General features: G+C 32.6%; 1 protein-coding gene across 1 annotated transcript in view; it reads left to right on the top strand.

The window, feature by feature from the left end:
- Window positions 1–20792, top strand: part of LOC136030663 (girdin-like) — a 260328-nt gene that overhangs the window by 200874 nt on the left and 38662 nt on the right. The window contains exons 28-30 of the mRNA XM_065709731.1: window positions 1133–1414; window positions 9838–10011; window positions 16523–16858. Of these exons, the coding sequence (XP_065565803.1) occupies window positions 1133–1414; window positions 9838–10011; window positions 16523–16858 (792 nt within the window). The remainder of the gene's footprint in view (window positions 1–1132; window positions 1415–9837; window positions 10012–16522; window positions 16859–20792) is intronic.

The following is a 20792-nucleotide window of genomic DNA, read 5'->3' as shown; positions in this document are numbered from 1 at the left end:
TTCAACATTTTCATCGCAACATTGCGCAAACACACGCGCATTCAATGTATTGTTTTATTTTCTGTTGACTGCATTAGCACAAACTGAAGCGATTGGTGCAATCTATTACTCAAATTTAATTCGGTTTGGTTTTGATTGGTCTTGAAAAAGTACTTTGACTCAAAATCGCCGCTGTGAACATAAATAAGTGACCCATGTAGTTCAAATTGTCATCTGTTCAATGAGGCTGGCAGAGCTTCCCAAGTCTTCTAGAATTAAGTCAGATGACTTCCCTGATTTTGGACCGCGTTTTAGCTGCAATTCGTTTTTTTTTTGGGGGGGGGGACTTGCGTTCCTTTCTATTTAAAATTTCGTGTCGTTTTTTTTTCTATAATATTTTTCGGTTTTGAATATTAATAACAGAACAAAACTTAAACTTGTATATTCCTCTTACTGGTCTCAAGTTACTAGATAGTAGCCTCCTTGGATAGGTAATTGGGTGCATTTCTATTCCTTAAGTGTGTGTGTGTTGAGACTAGATTGGTAGATATTGTTGCATTTAATGCTTCAGTTAAAGAGGGGACGTGAAAAAATTATTTGTTTTCAGTGTTTAGCTGTCTACTTGCTTAGGAACATTTTCGCGTGTCTGTGCTGGTTTATACTTAGGAAGAATTGTGGCTCACATCTTAGGGGCTCAATTTATTCAGTTAATGTTAAAAGATTAAACTAGTGGTTATACTAGTAGTAAAATACTTCTTATTTCTTTTTAAACTGCTTTTCTGAGCTCAAGAAACTTATTTTTAATCTTGATATCTAGTGTAGTTGGGTTTGAGTAAGCCATTTACAGAGTATAAAAGCTTTGTTTTTTAATCGAGGCTATGCATAGAAATATTTCATAGAAATTGTCAAAAGATTGCAGTCTATTTTAATGCTAACTGCAAATAAGAAGGATTTTCAGTTTGAAGAAGAAAACCTATTCGCTTTCGTATTTAGTCGTTATACCAGGTTGAACTGACTGATTGTCTGAGTTAAAGTTAACGTCAGTAAATCATATTAAATTTGGTCATTTCTTTAATTAAGTTTTTAATTAATACATCATATTATATTTAGTTTTCTTTATTTTGATTCAACTCATCACGGATATAATTTTTAGAATGCTGTCCTCGAAATAGAAAATCAAAATTTAAGGAGCAATGCTACAACGCACAAAGAAGAAAGTGGTTTGCTTCAAAGTCAAATCAGCATACTTCAATCTCAGCTAAACAGTGTTCAATCATACGTCGAAGAGTACAAATCACAAAAGTCGGATCTACAGTCCCTCAATGCCCAGCTTCAAGTTGAGAACACAACACTCTTGTCTAAAGCGGACAGTTTGGCTACACAGAACGGACAGCTGCAGAGTTTATCCACACAATATGAGCGGGAAAAGCTACAAGTGAGCCTGATTCCACGATTTCTTACGGTATTTTATGTATAAAGTGCTAACACGAAGCATGCAAGGGAGCACCAAAGGGTAAAGAAACTCTTCGAGTTGGTATTGGTAACTTAGATTCACCAATTGCAGATTTGGCTCGGTCATATACTTTTTGTCACAGGTTAAAAAATGCTGAATGAAAACGTAGTTCTTTCCTTGATCTTTTCCAATTCAGCATTGTGATAATATAATTAAAATTAATATGTGTCTAGTATAAAGAACTGTGGAATGGTACAAAGAAAGAAGAAAAACAGAACAAAAAGACAAACAAACGACATAGCAGAATAGCACCTAAAAAGAAAGACACTAACAAAAAAAAAAAAAAAAAAAAAAAAAAAAAAAATCAGCATAGTAACATACCCTAAAGTGAAATAAAAGTATCTTTAGATATTTAGATATTGTTTGTGATAACTTCTCGAAAGAGATAACAATATCAGTAGTTTTTTTCATATGATTTTCCTATTTGATAACATTGAGGTAAAAAAAGGAAACATTCTCAACCAAATAATATGTGTTTTAAGCTTTATCTCACTTTTTATTTTATTTGCTCAATGAACAGTTACGCTTTCAATGTGCTTTCCATAAACATCCAATAGCTATTGGAATTCTCGCAAGGAAAAATCGTGGGGTGAGCTTCGGAAAATTTTGGTTTTCAAGCTGTTGCTTTATTAATTTAAAGTCAAAGGGCTTGCTTGTATTCCCATTTCTTCAGTACCCACACGTTTATTAGCCTATTTGATGAATAAATGAAATTGATTTTGAATTGAATTAAGCAGTCTTATGACGAAAAATTATAGAAAAGTGAAGAGACATATTCTAAGATAACTTCATATAAATTGTTTGACAAAAAAAGCTATGAATTTTCTTTAAAGTGCACTGTATTGTTGCTTTAGGCCTGGGAAAATTACGCTATAAAACAAGTTGAACATGCTTTTTTTGTTCTTTTCTCTTATATTTGAAATTTTCTTATATTTTCTCTTATATTTAGGCCTGGGAAAATTACGCTATAAAACAAGTTGAACATGCTTTTTTTGTTCTTTTCTCTTATATTTGAAAACAATAAATACTGGCATTGTCCTGTTTGAAAATCATTTTATCCAATGTCTTTGGCTGAAACAAAAATTTTGAGATAAGGTTTATCCATTCTGTTAAAATTGTTCGTTTTTTTAGTTTCGCTGCTAAAAACAGGAATATCCTTAGAAATAAGTAATTGAACACTTCAAGTACTAGAAGTATTTCATAAGCTAAGAAGGAGATATTGGTTTTGTAAATTACATACGAAAAAGGATATTACGTGGACAGGTCATATAGGCACGTACGCCAATTCTTTTTATACATTTGTTAATTCAGTCAAAAACTGGTGATTGAAAAAAAAAGGTCGAAATTGTGCTCGAAATCTTGAAACATCTTCAAATCAAAATTTGGAAGAAATACCAAGGACTTGTTTGCTTCTTTTTCTACTGGTGGAGGGTGCGGGGGAGGGACACATGTAAACAAGTATTTTTTAACATGATCTTATAACATGTTCTTATAACATGATCCAAAAATTCGAAAAGTTTGCCTTAAAATCAGTTTTTTTTTTAGATCTTATATAAGTTTTAAAAAACTTGTTATGTTCAAGTATTCAATAACTAGATATTACGTTATTTTTAGAGTGTCCTTTAAAAATAATTGATGGTAGTTGGAGTTTCTCAAGTTTAACTTGGGTACGGTAAGTAAAAAACAGTTTATATTGTTTTGCACTACAGGTCTGTTTGCCCCTTATCCTTTCTGATAGTATAAAGAAATTGTTCCAGCAATGTATATCTGCAAATAAAACAAATATAAATGATAGGATGCAAAACAAATAATGGGACTCATCGCTTTACCGAAACTCATTCCGGTGATAAAACACGTTTCATCAAATAATAACAGTTTTGTTAGCAAGGAGTAGTTTTGTTCAAAATCTTTCTGGTTGAGACTTATTTCATCTCTTTAGGAAAACACTAGTACACGTATTTGTTTTACGAATTTGGGGGAGTTATATTCATAACGTTATACATTCGTTATACACATAACGAATTTAGGAGAGAAGAAAATAACTCTGTTTTGGAGCTCTGTTTTTGGAGGGCCAAATAACTCACAAAAATGTTTTAATACCAGAGTTTCAGTGATATCGTTCAGCACCTCAAAAGGAACTGTTTTGAGTTTTTTCCACTTTCTATTCTAGAATTGCTTCACATTTCATTTATGTTAAATCTAAAAATATTCTGTTTGAATTGTCAATTCTATTGTTTCGTGCTACTGGTTTAATGCCTTCTTATACTTTCTTGAATTAATTTACACTATTCTGGATATATACAAGCAAATGTATGTGGACATTGGTGTTCGACTCAAATTTTTGATACAAAGACTTGAAGTGCCAAGAACAGTGAAAATAGCGGCTTGAAACTCAGTTCGATCATCCTAACTTACAAGTCTTACATCAGATTCATTGCCGAGTATGGTGCCTGCTGTATGGGGGTGCTCCGAAAATGTTGTTAGCATCATTTAAAAAGATCCAGACTAAGGTAAATAGGTTAGGTTCAGTCGCTTCCCATGATTCTCGTCTGTTAGTGAGGGGTTCGATGTAGTTCAGAGTTCAGGGAAGACAACCATACACCATGAAATTGACACTCCGGGGACATCAACTCCTCAGTGAGAAAAAAAATGTTATTCTGTTTGATTCTTAACTAAATGGTCCTTAAGAATCCTTTTCAAAGTCCCAAACGAGTGGCATCTCTTTACTGGAGAAGGTAGTGAATTACAGGAATGCAGACATTATATGAATAACGAAGGCTATATGTAGCTGAATTAGAAATAAACACAGAAGTTTTTTCAAGAGATTTTTGAAGATAGCCGTGAATCTGATGAAACACAAAAGAAGCATAAGAAATAATGTAAATAGGCTATAGACTTAAGAGCGGTGTTGGTGAGGAACGGTTAGTGTCCATAACCAGACGCCGTGCTTTATTATGCATGACTGAAAGTGACCGCAGTGTAGACGGAAGTAGACATCCATACAATGGGGCAATAAGAAACATATGACTGGACTAGGCAGAAAATAAGATGCTTCAGAACAGATCCAGGAAAAGTGTGTCTAAGTTTCGAATGATACCTAAACTCCGTGAGACCTTGATCCTAATCATGGCTGGACTAGGCAGAAAATAAGATGCTTCAGAACAGATCCAGGAAAAGTGTGTCTAAGTTTCGAATGATACCTAAACTCCGTGAGACCTTGATCCTAATCATGGCTATATAGTTTCTAAATGAAAGGTTCTCATCAACCCATATCATACTCATCAACAATAGTGCTGATGGCTGTTTTCTGCAAGTACATAATTTCACCTCCTTCTCTAGAGCTTTCTCATATCTTGCTCCCCATTGCCCAACCGACAAGACAGATGCGAAGACACACTATTTGGTCCAATTATCGTAATCGTAATGTTGATGCGTCGAGAACATAGAATTTGAAGAACAACTTCCTTCTTCGTTGCACTTCGATTTGGAATGGTCTTCCTGGGGACGTTATCCTTAAATGTTTCTCTGTCAACTTTTTCGTAAGAAGGTTCAACAGTTGTGTAAAACTTTGTGGTGGAGCAATGTAAAAGACTAGTGGCACATCAGATATTTAAATGTACCTGGCGCAGCGAATTTAGGAGTAATAATAAAAAAAAATTAACTTTATGCTTATCATTAACTTAAAAGTTATCAATGGAACCGTAGTAGAAATGAACAGTTTGGATTTTCTCGATCCTAAACGAAAGGCAAGCAAACAAGTAATAGATTGAATTTTGGTCAATTTTAGAAATACTTTCAAAGAGAAATGACCCCAAAATTGCATATTTTGATTCAGAGAGTATTTTGATATTTTGACCTTCCAACTTAACTCTACATACACATTTTATTTAAAACGATGCATCGCATTCCACATTGCAAGTTTATGTGAAGAAGGTAAAGCACAACGCTAGAGAATTTTTCTTGGTGGAACAGTTTTTGTGCTGCCAGCACTTGCGCTGTGACGGGCAAGTATCAGGACTTCTATAAATTTCAGCATCTATTTTTCAAGGCATTCTTCATAGACAATTTTCCGCGCCATTTTTCTGTTTTTTAAAGGTTGGGGGAGGGTCAGTTATGTATAAGTATTATTGTTATGACTCTAATAGACATTTGTGTTTCTTTGTATGGTCATATTTATATTTGTCTAATTTGGCGTTTAATATTTATCAGTTTTTACTGATAAATCATACGAGAAAAAAAAATATTGGGGTTTGTACGAGGGGTGGAGTGTTATCCAATATACTTTCCTGCCAATGAGTGCTAAATTTCTGTCAGGCTTTGTTATATTGTTTTAAAATGGATAAGATCTTTACTAAATATGAAATCAAGTTTATTCGGTGTACCTATTATTTAATGAAGGGCTAAAATTATTATAAAAGTTTACTAAATTAACAAAAAAGTTTACCGATCAGTGTCATAGGTTATCTCTTTGAATAGTGATGTCCTAGATGTGAGGAGTTTTGACTTTGCTTAAACAACTAGCTCGGTATTTTTCGTCTGGACTTAGGTAAGTACAAGACTCATTATCTAAGGATTGCATGATTAGAAGTACAAATGGTGGATGGACTTAAATGAATAATAAAAAAAAATTGGTTTAAGACTCCCAAGTAGCACTAAAAACGTGTATTTTGCTGCATGTGCTTGATTAGTAAGGATATATATATATATATATATATATATATATATATATATATATATATATATATATATATCTTATATTCTGGGGATGGCCAAAAAGTAGGTTGATAGCTAATCGGTATGATGATCTTTCTTGATTATAAGTAGGTCTAATTTCCCTTGAAAAAGCAAGATTTGGGCTATTGCATTTAAAAGTGGTTAGTTTACATTAAAACTGTTTACCAATACTTTCCCAGTGTGTCACTAAGTTTCAGTTTAGCTGCCAATATATCCTGCAGAAGGCCTCAAGTTGTCTGTGATTTGTGTGTGCATTTGTGTAAGAACTCCGACAAAACTTGTGAAAACAGTCCCCCAAACAGCCGTCACATCAGTTCGTTTTCGCTTTTTACTTGATTCGTTTATGGTTCTCGCTCGTACTTCAGTCGCAAAAACTTTCTCGTCCGCTTCGAGTATTTCTTTCTTATAGATTAAACAAATCATCATTCTAGACTAGAATTTTATCCCATAAAATGGCTTAACAAGTCACTTTAGGCGAAAGGAAAACCTAACTAATTTTAAAATTTTCAGGTATTTTTTGAGTTTGAGTTAAAAATTAAAATTATCACTCAGACACCAGAAGTATTTATGCAGTTTGAAGTGACAAATCACATTTTTGTTAATTCTTGTACATCAAATCTACCTCTGTATCTACTGCAAACCTTTACAAACAAAGAAGATTTTTAAAACCTTGAAAAACAGTTAGAAAGTAGAATTTTCATGCAAAGAATCGGAGACGTGAAAATCCTTCGAAACGCGTGGACGATAACGATTTTCGAAAAGTCAGACTTTTATGTACCTCAAATCTGCCTCAGAGATTACTTCACCCTCTCCATTCCCAATCCAATTTGCTCTAATGTTCTGATGTTTTAGGGATGTTAAATCGAACCACTTCCTAAATTCGGAATTATCTTTTCATTAAAAAATTCACCCTCAACCTAAAAAAAACTCCTAAAAAAAGATGTGAAAGAGCTAGAGCGGCAAACTTTTCAGATTTGGAATCAGCACACATTTTTTTTTGTCTGATAGTGAAAGAATCATTTGTATAGCAATTTGTTTGAGGTAGACCCCTTTTTTCACAATTTTTCTAGAACCTCTCTCCCAACCTCATTCTCTCTCAAAGCTTTAAGCCCGAAACAATTCTGTTGACTTTAAATAAATATATATATATATATATATATATATATATATATATATATATATATATATTTATATATATATTAAATTATGAGTTTGAGTTAAAAATAAAAATTATCACTCAGACACCAGAAGTATTTATGCAGTTTGAAGTGACAAATCACATTTTTATTAATTCTTGTACCTCAAATCTACCTCTGTATCTACTGCAAACCTTTACAAACAAAGAAGATTTTTAAAACCTTGAAAAACAGTTAGAAAGTAGAATTGTCATGCAAAGAATCGGAGACGTGAAAATCCTTCGAAACGCGTGGACGATAACGATTTTCGAAAAGTCAGACTTTTATGTACCTCAAATCTGCCTCAGAGATTACATCACCCTCTCCATCCCCAATCCAATTTGCACTAATGTTCTGATGTTTTAGGGGTGTTAAATCGAACCACTTCTTAAATTCGGAATTATCTTTTCATTAAAAAATTCACCCTCAACCTAAAAAAAACTCCTAAAAAAAGATGTGAAAGAGCTAGAGCGGCAAACTTTTCAGATTTGGAATCAGCACACATTTTTTTTTGTCTGATAGTGAAAGAATCATTTGTATAGCAATTTGTTTGAGGTAGACCCCTTTTTTCACAATTTTTCTAGAACCTCTCTCCCAACCTCATTCTCTCTCAAAGCTTTAAGCCCGAAACAATTCTGTTGACTTTAAATAAATATATATATATATATATATATATATATATATATATATATATATATATATATATATATATATATATATATATATATATATATATATATATATATATATATATATATTAAATTATGAGTTTGAGTTAAAAATAAAAATTATCACTCAGACACCAGAAGTATTTATGCAGTTTGAAGTGACAAATCACATTTTTATTAATTCTTGTACCTCAAATCTACCTCTGTATCTACTGCAAACCTTTACAAACAAAGAAGATTTTTAAAACCTTGAAAAACAGTTAGAAAGTAGAATTGTCATGCAAAGAATCGGAGACGTGAAAATCCTTCGAAACGCGTGGACGATAACGATTTTCGAAAAGTCAGACTTTTATGTACCTCAAATCTGCCTCAGAGATTACATCACCCTCTCCATCCCCAATCCAATTTGCTCTAATGTTCTGATGTTTTAGGGATGTTGAATCGAACCACTTCTTAAATTCGGAATTATCTTTTCATTAAAAAATTCACCCTCAACCTAAAAAAAAACTCCTAAAAAAATTTGTGAAAGAGCTAGAGCGGCAAACTTTTCAGATTTGGAATCAGCTCACATTTTTCTTTTGTCTGATAGTGAAAGAATCATTTGTATAGCAATTTGTTTGAGGTAGACCCCTTTTTTCACAATTTTTCTAGAACCTCTCTCCCAACCTCATTCTCTCTCAAAGCTTTAAGCCCGAAACAATTCTGTTGACTTTAAATATATATATTTATATATACATACATATATATATATATATATATATATATATATATATATATATATATATATATATATATATATATATATATATATATATATATATATATATATATATATATATATATATATATATATATATATATATATATATATGTTTAAGTTGACGGCAATTTTTGTGGTTTCTTGTTAGCAAGTCCTAACATGACCATGAAAATTAATTGAAACCCAATCTGTCGTATAATTGAGTGCATTATATATCAAGGACGCCGCCAGAATTAAAGTATTTTAATCATGACAAAAGGTAGGAATGTGCTCATGAAAATGGAAGTGACTTGGTATTGAAAGATCCGAAGAACGAGCCCGGAAAAATTTGTAAGGACATACGTCTCAAAGTGCAATTTTTTAATATCTGTCTTTTGCTCAGGGGAACCCCCCTCAGGTGGTGCTTCTCTCCTAGGCACGTCCTCTCTACTGTGGTACGGATTCGCTTTCCAAGCTGATGAATTTTTTGCCTGAGTTAGAAAGTCTTACAACTTTCTGCTGAATGTAAAAGCCAATATCTAAACCACTCAGCTTTTCTAGTCAAAGCAATAAAAACGCTCTTTTATTTGTAAGGGGTTCGCATGTGATAAATTATGCATATAGCTACTTTTGTATACTTATATAGACGAATAGACTATACCTACTTTTGGGTAACCTTGTTTGTGTTTTGTTTTACGTTAGGCGGCAGCATTATTAAAACGGTAAATAATTTACGATAAGCTCTCCTTTTAAATACTTTTGAACATACTGTTATTTTGGTGAAATATTTGGGAAACAGAAGTCTCTTAAGTTATAATTCCTCCTTGATTTTTTTGCTCTTTAGGAAAAACGGAAAAAGAGCAATTTCTGTGCTGTTTCTGAAATTATCAGCCAATCTTTTTGTCTTCAAAACTCAAAATTGTCCTTAGATAAGTTTTATATGGTAATATAATCTAAGATATGATATTTACGCTGATTTAATATGCATCTTGGTGTAATGCTCAGTAAATTAATGATGTTTCTTATTAGCTCTCTCGGCAGCAGGAAGAACTGCAAAGCAGATTGGAACAGATGGTTAATGACCAAGAGCAGCTGCAGAGACTACATGAGCAGCTTGCTGGTGAATATGAGCAGCTGGCTGCTGAAAAAGAAACTTTGAAGAATGGCCATAAAGAGGCTAAGTTGGAATGCAAAACACTTCAGGTACTTAAACGTTCTTTTCTCTCTCTCTCTCTCTCTCTCTCTCTCTCTCTCTCTCTCTCTCTCTCTCTCTCTCTCTCTCTCTCTCTCTCTCTTTCTCTTTCTTTCTTTCTTTCTTTCTTTCTCTTTCTCTTTTCTCTCCTTCTCTCTCTTTCGCTCATAAACTCACTCGGTTTTTTTCTTTTTTGTCTTCTTTCATAAGTTCTTCCTACACTTAAGTTATCTTTTTTTTTTTTTTTTTTACTACGATCCTTAATTATTATAATTTTTAAACTTTGTGATGGCATTGCTTGGGTTTCTGCGGAAGATCACACAGAGAAACGGTTCAAAAATTAACCAGAGTTTGGTGAAATCTCATTGAAACCTCGATTTTATTGTACTCGGTTTATCAGATTTTTTTTTTTTTTTTTTTTTTTTTTTTTTTTTTTTTTTGTTTTTTTTTTTTTTTTTTTTTTTTATCAGATAGTTTTTTGTCTTGATATTGTCGAAAATCCTTTCTGCTTTCCCAAAGGGTTACGATGGGGAATTGATTTTTTTTTTCTTGGTGATAATTTATTGAAACTTCGATAGTACTTTAGTCGCTTCATCAGATAGTTTTTTGTCTTGATATTGTCGAAAATCCTTTCTGCTTTTCCAAAGGGTTATGATGGAGAATTGATTTTTTTTTTTCTTGGTGATAATTTATTGAAACTTCGATAGTACTTTAGTCGCTTCATCAGATAGTTTTTTTTTTTTTGTCTTGATATAGTCGAAAATCCTTTCTGCTATACCAAAAGATTACGATGGAGAATTGATTTTTTCTTTTTCTTGGTGATAATTCATTGAAACTTCGATTTTACTGTAGTGGCTTTATCAGATAGTTTTTTTTTGTCTTGATATAGTCGAAAATCCTTTCTGCTATTCCAGAGGATTACGATTAAGAATTGATTTTTTTTTCTTGGTGATAATTCATTGAAACTTCGATTGTACTGTAGTCGTTTTATCAGATAGTTTTTTTTTCGTCTTGATATAGTCGAAATCCTTTCTGCTTTTCCAAAGGATCATGATGGAGAGTTGATTTTTTTTTCTTGGTGATAATTCATTGAAACTTCGATTGTACTGTAGTCGCTTTATCAGATTGTTTTTTTTTTCGTCTTGATATAGTCGAAAATCCTTTCTGCTTTTCCAAAGGATCATGATGGAGAATTGATTTTTTTCTTTCTTGGTGATAATTCATTGAAAATTCGATTGTACTGTAGTCGCTTTATCAGATAGTTTTTTTTTTCGTCTTGATATAGTCGAAAATCCTTTATGCTTTTCCAAAGGATCATGATGGAGAATTGATTTTTTTTTTCTTTTTCTTGGTGATAATTCATTGAAACTTCGATTGTACCATAGTCGCTTTATCAGATAGTTTTTTTTTTTGTCTTGATATAGTCGAAAATCCTTTCTTCTTTTCCGAAAATCCTTTCTGCTATACCAAAGGATTACGATGGAGAATTGATTTTTTCTTTTTCTTGGTGATAATTCATTGAAACTTCGATTTTACTGTAGTGGCTTTATCAGATAGTTTTTTTTTTGTCTTGATATAGTCGAAAATCCTTTCTGCTATTCCAGAGGATTACGATTAAGAATTGATTTTTTTTTTTTCTTGGTGATAATTCATTGAAACTTCGATTGTACTGTAGTCGTTTTATCAGATAGTTTTTTTTTTCGTCTTGATATAGTCGAAATCCTTTCTGCTTTTCCAAAGGATCATGATGGAGAATTGATTTTTTTTTCTTGGTGATAATTCATTGAAACTTCGATTGTACTGTAGTCGTTTTATCAGATAGTTTTTTTTGTCTTGATATGGTCGAAAATCCTTTCTGCTATACCAAAGGATTACGATGGAGAATTGATTTTTTCTTTTTCTTGGTGATAATTCATTGAAACTTCGATTTTACTGTAGTGGCTTTATCAGATAGTTTTTTTTTTGTCTTGATATAGTCGAAAATCCTTTCTGCTATACCAAAGGATTACGATGGAGAATTGATTTTTTCTTTTTCTTGGTGATAATTCATTGAAACTTCGATTTTACTGTAGTGGCTTTATCAGATAGTTTTTTTTTTGTCTTGATATAGTCGAAAATCCTTTCTGCTTTTCCAGAGGATTACGATGGAGAATTGATTTTTTTTTTTTCTTGGTGATAATTCATTGAAACTTCGATTGTACTGTAGTCGCTTTATCAGATAGTTTTTTTTTTCGTCTTGATATAGTCGAAAATCCTTTCTGCTTTTCCAAAGGATCATGATGGAGAATTGATTTTTTTTTTTCTTGGTGATAATTCATTGAAACTTCGATTGTACTGTAGTCGCTTTATCAGATAGTTTTTTTTTCGTCTTGATATAGTCGAAAATCCTTTATGCTTTTCCAAAGGATCATGATGGAGAATTGATTTTTTTTTCTTTTTCTTGGTGATAATTCATTGAAACTTCGATTGTACCATAGTCGCTTTATCAGATAGTTTTTTTTTTTTCGTCTTGATATAGTCGAAAATCCTTTCTGCTTTTCCAAAGGATTATGATGGAGAATTGATTTTTTTTTTTCTTGGTGATAATTCATTGAAACTTCGATTTTACTGTAGTGGCTTTATCAGATAGTTTTTTTTTTGTCTTGATATAGTCGAAAATCCTTTCTGCTATTCCAGAGGATTACGATTAAGAATTGATTTTTTTTTTCTTGGTGATAATTCATTGAAACTTCGATTGTACTGTAGTCGTTTTATCAGATAGTTTTTTTTCGTCTTGATATAGTCGAAATCCTTTCTGCTTTTCCAAAGGATCATGATGGAGAATTGATTTTTTTTTTTCTTGGTGATAATTCATTGAAACTTCGATTGTACTGTAGTCGATTTATCAGATAGTTTTTTTTTCGTCTTGATATAGTCGAAAATCCTTTCTGCTTTTCCAAAGGATCATGATGGAGAATTGATTTTTTTTTCTTGGTGATTATTCATTGAAAATTCGATTGTACTGTAGTCGCTTTATCAGATAGTTTTTTTTTCGTCTTGATATAGTCGAAAATCCTTTATGCTTTTCCAAAGGATCATGATGGAGAATTGATTTTTTTTTTCTTTTTCTTGGTGATAATTCATTGAAATTTCGATTGTACCATAGTCGCTTTATCAGATAGTTTTTTTTTTGTCTTGATATAGTCGAAAATCCTTTCTTCTTTTCCGAAAATCCTTTCTGCTATACCAAAGGATTACGATGGAGAATTGATTTTTTCTTTTTCTTGGTGATAATTCATTGAAACTTCGATTTTACTGTAGTGGCTTTATCAGATAGTTTTTTTTTGTCTTGATATAGTCGAAAATCCTTTCTGCTATTCCAGAGGATTACGATTAAGAATTGATTTTTTTTTTTCTTGGTGATAATTCATTGAAACTTCGATTGTACTGTAGTCGTTTTATCAGACAGTTTTTTTTTTCGTCTTGATATAGTCGAAATCCTTTCTGCTTTTCCAAAGGATCATGGTGGAGAATTGATTTTTTTTTTTTTTCTTGGTGATAATTCATTGAAACTTCGATTGTACTGAAGTCGTTTTATCAGATAGTTTTTTTTTCGTCTTGATATAGTCGAAATCCTTTCTGCTTTTCCAAAGGATCATGATGGAGAATTGATTTTTTTTTTTCTTGGTGATAATTCATTGAAACTTCGATTGTACTGTAGTCGATTTATCAGATAGTTTTTTTTCGTCTTGATATAGTCGAAAATCCTTTCTGCTTTTCCAAAGGATCATGATGGAGAATTGATTTTTTTTTCTTGGTGATTATTCATTGAAAATTCGATTGTACTGTAGTCGCTTTATCAGATAGTTTTTTTTTCGTCTTGATATAGTCGAAAATCCTTTATGCTTTTCCAAAGGATCATGATGGAGAATTGATTTTTTTTTTCTTTTTCTTGGTGATAATTCATTGAAATTTCGATTGTACCATAGTCGCTTTATCAGATAGTTTTTTTTTTGTCTTGATATAGTCGAAAATCCTTTCTTCTTTTCCGAAAATCCTTTCTGCTATACCAAAGGATTACGATGGAGAATTGATTTTTTCTTTTTCTTGGTGATAATTCATTGAAACTTCGATTTTACTGTAGTGGCTTTATCAGATAGTTTTTTTTTTGCCTTGATATAGTCGAAAATCCTTTCTGCTATTCCAGAGGATTACGATTAAGAATTGATTTTTTTTTTTCTTGGTGATAATTCATTGAAACTTCGATTGTACTGTAGTCGTTTTATCAGACAGTTTTTTTTTCGTCTTGATATAGTCGAAATCCTTTCTGCTTTTCCAAAGGATCATGGTGGAGAATTGATTTTTTTTTTTTTTTCTTGGTGTGATAATTCATTGAAACTTCGATTGTACTGTAGTCGTTTTATCAGGTAGTTTTTTTGTCTTGATATGGTCGAAAATCCTTTCTGCTATACCAAAGGATTACGATGGAGAATTGATTTTTTCTTTTTCTTGGTGATAATTCATTGAAACTTCGATTTTACTGTAGTGGCTTTATCAGATAGTTTTTTTTTTGTCTTGATATAGTCGAAAATCCTTTCTGCTATACCAAAGGATTACGATGGAGAATTGATTTTTTCTTTTTCTTGGTGATAATTCATTGAAACTTCGATTTTACTGTAGTGGCTTTATCAGATAGTTTTTTTTTTTGTCTTGATATAGTCGAAAATCCTTTCTGCTTTTCCAGAGGATTACGATGGAGAATTGATTTTTTTTTTCTTGGTGATAATTCATTGAAACTTCGATTGTACTGTAGTCGCTTTATCAGATAGGTTTTTTTTTCGTCTTGATATAGTCGAAAATCCTTTCTGCTTTTCCAAAGGATCATGATGGAGAATTGATTTTTTTTTTTCTTGGTGATAATTCATTGAAACTTCGATTGTACTGTAGTCGCTTTATCAGATAGTTTTTTTTTTTCGTCTTGATATAGTCGAAAATCCTTTATGCTTTTCCAAAGGATCATGATGGAGAATTGATTTTTTTTTCTTTTTCTTGGTGATAATTTATTGAAACTTCGATTGTACCATAGTCGCTTTATCAGATAGTTTTTTTTTGTCTTGATATAGTCGAAAATCCTTTCTTCTTTTCGAAAAGATTACGATAGGAAATTGAATTTTTCTTTTTCTTCAGGTGATTTCGAGTCTTTGGTTTTTTTTTTTTTTTTTTTTTTTTTTTTTTTTTTTTTTTTTTTTTTTTTTTTTTTTTTTTTTTTTTTTTTTTTTTACCGGAAAACTTCATAAAAAGATAAAATATTCCAGGAAAGTGTCAGCTGTCATTTGAAAACATCACCAGGGAGAAAAGGGAGGGAAGATAGTTTTTAAAACCAATTGTATAATTTTTAAAACCAGTTATAAGATAATCAATAGGGAAGGTTTCTTTAAACGTGGCTTAGAACCCCAAGTGAATGATTCCAAATGCAACAGTCTCTCTGAGGAACGCCAAAGGACATCGAAATAAAATATTCTTTGCCCCCTTGACCCATCTTTGATCTATTGACACCTGAGAATCGTGGTTTTATTAGAGTTTTCGTTTTTTGTTGTTTTTTTTTTTATCAAAATTATTACGTTTTCAGGGTTTGCCTCATTTCTGGCAGTGTTGCCACTTGGAATCGTAGAAATAAATAAGTACAACTAATTTATTAAACTTGGCAAAGTTTTTTTCCTGTAAAATTTCAAATACTAACAAAATGTCGATTCCCAAAGACAACTACCTTTAAGGGAAGTATGCATCTTCTTAAGCTGTTTGTTGTAATATGTTCTTGTTTATTTTTCGCATCTTGTTTATTTTTCGGATATTTTTCTCCTGCTTTCCTTTCTTTGAAGTTTGGTCCCCGGTACCACCAATGAACTGCATAACTGCATATAGAGGTCTTTTTCTTAGAAATTGAATTGCTTATTTTTGCTAATTCTTTAAGCTACGTATGGTTGTTTAAAGTTCTTCTTAACCAGTTCACATCTTCTTAACCTTGATGCTAAAAAAGAACCTGTTTTTAAGTAAAAATAGTCTGTTATAAATATTCAGAACATAGTTACATAACAAGAAAAACAGGTTTTTATTCCTCGCTTCTTCGAGTTTAGTATAATGATCATAATTTTAATTGACATGTGGGCTTCTATAATGTTTCATTGACAGTAGAGGCCCATGTGGGTCCAATTATGGGGGAGGGGAGGACTTTCCCTGGATATTAGTGGTCAAAAACGCTGAGAATCTTTTAATACTCAATGGTTTATTCTTGCTGGTGAACAGGCCCTTCCACAAGGCCATATGCAGGATTTTGTTGGGGATGGGGGCTCACAAAAAAAGAAAATAATAAAAGCACATCAAATATACATTTTTTACGTTTTTACGAGTCAGAAAGACATCTTGGGAGGTGGTTAAACCTATACTCCCCCCCCCTCTGGAAACAGTTTTGCCTTTGCCACTAAACTTGGAGGAAAAAATCCCCTTCCTTATGTTGAATTGTTTTTGACATTTTTTCCCTTTTAGGATAAAATAACAGAGCTGACTTCAGGGCAGGAGGAATTGACTCGGATTCGTACTTCTTTAGATAATGAAAAGGAGCGACTGCAATCGGATGCTCGTTCTTTGGCAAATCTCAGAGCAGAACATTCAAGATTGAAAGATGACTTTAGGACACTATTTTTAGCCAATGAACGAATGAAAACTGAATATAAAGGATTGCAAGTAGAATATAAAAGCTTAAAGCAAGATAACAATTCCTTGAAGCTAAAACAGACGGAAATGCAGGGAGATTTAAGTGATTGTCGAGATCAAATTACATCTCTTGGTGTTGAATTGTCAAAACTCTCTGGGAAATGCGATGTAAGTCATATTCCTGTAGTTTTTTTCTTTTTTTTTGTTTTGTTTAAGAAAACAACTTGGAAAGGAAAAGGTAATTTTATGTGACTAGACGTCGGATAGGAGAAAGTCTTATTTGCAGGGAAAAGAGAACTATAGATTTTTTTCAAAACCATTTTTTTTGTATTATTTTGAAGTCTTGTGATGTGTTTTATAAATTTTGCTTTTAAGATCATTTTTGCGGATGGTTCCTCTTAGGGATGGACACAGAATCAATTTTCGAGGGGGGGAGGAGAGCAACGAAATTTGGGCCCCAGAATTGATATTTTTCATCCCACCATCCCTGTCATTAGTTCAACTTACAACCTTCTGGTGGTAGGAGGGGGTACGTGTCCTCAAACCGCCCCCTGGAACCACCCATGATTCCTTGCATGTTTGTTAAAAAAGAAAAAAAATGGAGAAATAGCTGGTATTGAAAGAAAAATTGACTATAGACGAAAACTACGAGTGATGTTCAAACTTTGTAAGTAAGCAAAATGCCCTGAATTGAGGAACACCGTTCCTTCAATACTTGTGGAGTTTTGATTGAATTATAGTTCCTAGGAGGGCTCTGGAAATATTATGGAACAAGGGAAGAATATGAAATCCTTATAAATATCGAACTAATGCAAAGTGATGGACATAGGAAGAGCCATTTAGAAAAATAGTAATATTTCGGCTTCTCCTGGGAGGGTTCTAGAAATATTATGGAGCAAGGGGAGAATATGAAATCGTTATATAGAAAAACAGTTAGGACTGCCTCGTGGGGGGTCGATATGGCAATCCATAGAGCATGGGAAACTGATAAGAAACTTGTTCACCCTGTTTTGTATCTTCTTGAGGTAATAGAGTAATGGAATTCAGACTGGAAATAGCTAGGTCCAGATTTGGTGTTAAAAGAACACTTTCTGTTTCTAATATAGTAGGCTAATTGGGGTCTTAATAATGTATCTTTCTGTTTGGAGTCGTATACTCGTAAAATTTTATTAGATCCTATCTGTTGAGTTCAAGATGTCCTTGTTAAACTAGGATCCTATGCTATTAAAGAATACTGTGCTCTAATATTGAAAGCGAGGGCTTAAAATAGACAGAAGTATTGTCAAGCTACTAATCTTAGGCAAAAGACCAGTCTATCAAGTTAAAGATTGTTTCAGATTTGACATTAATGCTGTAAAGAAAAAAAAAACATCATTTTCCTGCTGATGGAACTTACACAAGCTATATGCAAAATACTCAAAGAGATACAAAATAATGTAATTATTCAATAGATGAAATGTTATAATTTGGTGTAAGAACTATACATTTGCTTAAAAAAAAGGGTTTCAAAGCCATTTTAGGTATACAGTATATTTTTGATAGAAAAAGATCGCGTTATTCCATGAACCATAAAGTCCCTGGAACGATTAATGTAAGTAAGTAAGTAAGACGGCACTAGACCCTTAAGGTCCAAACCGGCGGTGCTGATCTCCGTTTCATGGCCCTTCAGCCAGGAAGTGCAACAGGGGGGCCAACCATCCTGTGCTTACACACCCTTCCTGCTTACCTTCCCCAGATTTCTCCAGGTACCCATTTAGAGCTGTGTCGACTCTGGCTGACCGTACAGAGTCACGCCACTGACCCCCTCCCAAATTAAATAACTGGTCAGAACTGGGATTGAACCCGTGCCCCTTGGACACATAATTCCACGCCCACTAACCACTCAGCCAGGACGGCTCGATTAATAACCTAAAATCAAATCGATTCAAGCGACTCTCACACTGGGTAGTATGTTCAACTTACACCAACCAAGTGATTTAAAAAAAAAACTCGAAATTTACCATTTTAGTCTCACCAAATAGCCAACCGTTACCAAACTTTCCGAGATAGGCCTAGGTCTAGCAAAGAGACCCTGATTTAAAATGTTCTAAACGAGAATCCCCAAAAATGTTTTGTTAACCCCAATGAATGAAGATTCTTTTAATTCAATCAAATTTTAGTCGGAAGTTTGCTAATATCAGAAGATGTTGTTTAAAATACGCTAATAAACTCATTTGGGGTCAAGTAGTGTGATTGGCACTACAGATATCTCTATAAAAGTATATAATGTTAATTGTCTTTCATGAGTAAGAAATATCAACCAAAATTTATGAGATAATATTTATTATCCCTAAGTGTATTAATTGCGTGTAATTCTGTCAACTTTCTATTCGACTAAGACTTATTATGTCCCGCCCATTTTTACTTCAACTTTCGAGTAGAATTTAGATAAACAAATTATTTAACAAACGGGGAACATAAATTACTACTAGGCGGGACCTAAGTTTTTAAGTTTTGCGACGTGGAACAAACTTCAGTTAAAAAAAAGAATCATCATTAATTTTGATCGTGACGTAGAATCCACCCTATGTTATAAAGAGAGTGGTCCTGTTGCTGCTTCTTTAAGGCATCATTAGTCGGTCACGTGATGTCATCTCTATAAAGTAAGAACTAATTAAATTCTTAGTTTCACTAATGTGAATGACCATTGTTTCTGAAAAGCCAAACATTGTTTTTATTAAGACAGAGTAGAGCTAAATTCTAGAGACAGAAAAGAATGAATTTTGCCAAGGAATAAAGGACCACTTGACGTTACTATTTGAATTCTGGTGGATCTTTGGTTAAACGAACAACTCTTCGGGATATTTTTCAAAAAATAGTACCAATAGAACAACTTCAACAAAGCATAAACAGAAAGCATGCATTTATTTCAAATATAGTTTCGCTACCTAAGATTTCACAGCTCTGATCTGAAACGGAAATGGATCGGATGTTTATCAAGACGAAGGCATTTTTCTGTTTCCTTCTAAATTGAATTCCCACCATTTCCTAATTTTTTCAAGATATTTTTGGTTGTATAAATTTCCACTCAACTGATTCAAAATATCAGATTTCATTTTCACTACCCTTGGCACTTTAAAATTCTCAATTCTTCTCCACACCTAATCTGATAATCAATGCATGCGAGTGTCTCATTAAGGGCAATAAGGGAAGTTTCAGGAGTTAATTTAGTAGCCTACGGAGCACCACAGGAAATTGGGGAAAGTCAGTTGTTTTTTTTGCAGCTAGGGGCATTATGTTCTGTTCCTATCCAAATGTAGTTATATAAGTTAAGAACGGTAAATTTACAAGCTCTATTGCACTGACCACCCATTTACAAAACATTTTGCTTGGATAGTGTGTTGCTTGTGATATTTAACTATGTAAGGATAACTTCTATAGGCCTATAAAAGAAATAAAGTTTTTCCAAATGAATTAAAATCATTTGATAGGGTTGTATTTTATATAAAATGATCTAACTTTAAATGGGGAAGCGCTGACAGATTAAAAGTTTAATGAATGGAATGAAAGATGTTTTCCGTGGGAGCGACAGTATTCCTGTATACGTATTACTGCTTGTTAAAGTATTCATACCGGTTGCAGCAATTACTGCAACCCTGCAAAGAGCAAACGACGACCCATAGGTAACTGAAAAAAAACGTGTTTTAATTAAATTTTCGTAATATTTTTTTTAATTTTTATAAATTTTTAATTATTGCTATTTGACATTGGTTCGGTAATTGTTGCCAGGGAGGGGGAGGGGTTACAAAAATAACTTTCTAAAAATCATCAAAAATTTGTTTATATCCATTTTTGTTACATTTTTAGAATTCAGGAAAAATCTGGAAAGGGGTCAATCACCCCCCCCCCCTCCGAGATTTTTCCTTAACAAACATTTTCCAATTCCTAGAGAAACTTCGTAACATTTTTTTTTTCAACTCCTAGAGAAATTTTGCTTTTAATTCATCTGAGAAATCAAATTTCTCAAATGAATTAGAAAACTTTCAATCTGCCTGTACTTCCTCATCTAAAATTAGATCATTTTACATAAAAGTACAATATCAGACTATAAAATATCCAACTT

This window comes from Artemia franciscana, chromosome 8 (genome assembly GCF_032884065.1).
Source record: "Artemia franciscana chromosome 8, ASM3288406v1, whole genome shotgun sequence".
Lineage (NCBI taxonomy): Eukaryota > Metazoa > Arthropoda > Branchiopoda > Anostraca > Artemiidae > Artemia > Artemia franciscana.
Note: the sequence above shows the minus strand (reverse complement) of the source record. Positions and strands in the feature narration are given on the sequence as shown.